This window comes from Bison bison, unplaced genomic scaffold (genome assembly GCF_000754665.1).
Source record: "Bison bison bison isolate TAMUID 2011002044 unplaced genomic scaffold, Bison_UMD1.0 scf7180017864144, whole genome shotgun sequence".
Classification (NCBI taxonomy): domain Eukaryota; kingdom Metazoa; phylum Chordata; class Mammalia; order Artiodactyla; family Bovidae; genus Bison; species Bison bison.
In genome coordinates this window covers 1739682-1742635 of record NW_011494716.1, presented here as the reverse complement: position 1 = coordinate 1742635, position 2954 = coordinate 1739682, and the positions used below count along the sequence as shown (strand labels likewise).

Sequence of the window (2954 nt, the reverse complement as noted above, 5' to 3'; positions counted from 1 at the left end):
AGGGGCTCCGTGTGACAAGGCTGGGTCCATGCTGCCGCCTGCCCTCTGCCCCAGGAGTAGGAGAACCTGGGGATCCGTAGGGGAGGCTCCTCCTCCCAAGTCCCACTGAGGTCAGCAGAGAACTTGCCAGGTTTGAAAATGAAAGTCACTTCAGACCTCTGGGATAGAGGCCCCTCCTAGTTGCTGGGGCTTCTCGTGGTCCCTGGGCAGACTGAGTTGGGTGTACCCACAGCAGGCGCGCTGGGCCCAGGCTAAGCTCCGACCTGGCCTCTGCTTCCTGAGTGCTGTGCTCTCTGAGGCCCGAGGCGGGGATAGAGAGCCGCGGGGCGAGCTGGATGGGCCTGTCCACACCGCCCTGCCTGTCGCCGCCTGCTTCCCCAGGGTGACAGCTGGACACCCGAGCTGCCTGGTGGGGGTAGCCGGCTTGCCGGGCAGCTCCTGGTCTGGGTGCTGTTGCCTTTGGTCGAGCCTGTCCCCTCGCCGGTCCTCCGTCAGCTCCGTCTACTGAGAACAGGAAAGGTGGTGGGCGGGCGACTGCCCTGCTGGGTCACTGGGGGCAGATGGCTTCCCCTCTCTGTGCCTTTGGTTTCTCCAGGCCTGGAATAGGAAGGTGGGAGACACAGGCCAAGGAACGTTCTGTCCAAACCTGTGCCTCTAGAGGGAAAGTCTCCCCCACTGCCCACAACCTCTGCAGACCCTGGGTGCCACCGCCTCCCCTGAGACCCCCTCCCCTGAGACCCCCGTGCCGGCCTCCTGAGTCTCCGAGGCCCCATCCTTCGCAGATGCTGGTCCCCACACTGGCTCGCGCCCGTCGATCTTTCATGTCTTTCAAACCCTAGCCCTTTCCTCAACTGTACTTCGTGTGCCCCATGACCATGCTTCTGAAAGCGCACATTGCCGTGTGCTGGACTCACCCAAACGCTTCTGCAGTAGCAAGTCCGTTACGGTGCTCAGGTCAGAAAACTGACCTGACGCAGTCAGGTGAGACACCCCCATCACCCACCCGCGCCTCCTCCGTCACGATGCGGCTGTCAGGCACACGCTGTTGGCAGCAGGGCTTTCCCCTAGCCAGTCTGACCCGAAGCTTGTGCCCTAACCTGCTGACGTCGTTGCTTCTCTTTGGTTCACGTGGGCCCTTCAGCCTGCGTGTTCCGAGTGTGGGGACCCTTTTCTGTTTCACTGTGTCCCCAGTGCCCAGTGTCACATGCAGCTTGGATATTCACATTACAAAAGAGCAGATGAGTGTGCAGTCCTGCCTCACCCAGGACGTGACCGTCCATCTGAGAAGTGTCCAGCCCCACCGCCAGCACCCAGCGCGGTGCCTGGCCAGGGAGAGGGCTGTGGAATGAACGAAGGGTGTGTGAAAGCTGTGCGAGCCGTCTGGCACTCCTTACACGGGATGTTTGCACACTGATGAGAGGGCGAGAGAGCCCAAGTGACGCTGATGACTGACCCTGGGTGCCGGTTCCGGAACTGACCCTCGCCCCGACCCCTCAGCACATCTTGCGTGAAGCGAGGGATGTCGGGCCCCAGTTCTCAGGCTCCAGCCTGACTTCCTGTGCCGACTCCAGCCGGGTGGGAAGGGAGCAGTGAGAAATGCTACTCGAACGACACGGAGCCATTTCCGACGGGCTCCCACGCCGGGGTCGGCCTCCGCAGGCTGAGGAGGGGGCGCTGGGCCAGCTCTCCTCAGCCGCCTCCCTCCCTCTTCATTCCCAAGGAGATCGTGGGAAGCCTGGAGGAAGCTGGCCACGGTTTGGGGTGAGCTATTTTTGGTAACAGGGTCTTTCGTCTCAGGCTCCAGGGGCCAGGGTGACTGGGAGGGAGCTGTTTGCATTTCCTCTGGCCCCCTTGGCTCCCCCCCACCGCCTGGGCCCCAGGGACAGGGCCGCCCGCGGTGTGAACTCGCCTCCCCTCCCTGGGCCCGGGAAGCCTTCCTACTGGCAGCCCCAGCACCACAGGAGGGCCGTGCTCTGCCCCCTCCAGTGACTGTTCCCTGCGCTGGGCACCAGGCCCTCTCCCCGGCCCCCTGGCAGTGTCAGGAGGCAGCAGTAATTCTCGTAATCCCCCGATTTGCACGCCGCTTTGTGGCAGGCCTGTTCCTATCACATGTGGTCTCAGTTGATCCTCGCGACAGCTCTGGGAAGCAGGCGGCTTGGGCCATGAGCCGGGAAAATGAAGTTCTAGGAGGGCACTGGGTCCCAGAGCCTGAGGACGGTGACCGGCAGAGGTCGGTGACCAGCAACCAAGCGCCCCCTCTGGGGCACCCACAGGGGCAGGGGTGTGCCACCATCCCGAGCCCCATGGCCGCGTCAAGAGGGCTTTGGCAGTGCACAGAGCAGCCGGACAGAGACTAAGCCCAAGCTTGGTGGCCAGGTCGGCCCTCTGGGTGCAGAGCTGGCCCCAGCTGGCCGCTCCTGCCCTCCGAGGGGCCCTCGGGCGAGTGGACCCCTGAGGAGGGCCCTGGAACTCAGTGCCATCTTTCTTCTCCCAGAGCACACCAGCCCATGAGAACAGCAGGGACGGCCGGCTGGTGTGGACAGGCACCCAGGAGTACCTTGTGTCCACTGGCTTCAACCAGGTAGGGCTCCTCGTGGCCAAACTGGACATACACACCATGAGGGCGGGACAAGCCCCTCTGGAAGGCAGGGGCCGCAGCCGGCTCCAGGCCTGTCCATATACGGCCCTGCCCCGTGTGCAGCTGGGTCTCAGAGCCCCAGGGGACCGACGGCCGCTGAGAACTGGCAGATTCCATTTGCAATAGCTAAGCCTGACCCTGGGAACTGTGGTGGACACCCCCAGGGACCAGAGTCCACGGAGGGCCCCGCCCCCTTGTCACCTATGGGTTCTTAAAGGGGCAGGACATGAAAATCCAAATCCTCCCTCCCTGGCATGCCTCACCACCTCCCCGCCCCCAACTCTCGTGACTGCCCTCCAAGCTCTGCTCTGGGGCA

At 63.6% G+C, this 2954-nt stretch overlaps 1 protein-coding gene across 1 annotated transcript in view; it reads left to right on the top strand.

Moving 5' to 3' along the window:
• Positions 1-2954, top strand: part of LOC104988991 (coronin-7-like) — a 26408-nt gene that overhangs the window by 20411 nt on the left and 3043 nt on the right. The window contains exon 8 of the mRNA XM_010840495.1: positions 2495-2581. Within this exon, the coding sequence (XP_010838797.1) occupies positions 2495-2581 (87 nt within the window). The remainder of the gene's footprint in view (positions 1-2494; positions 2582-2954) is intronic.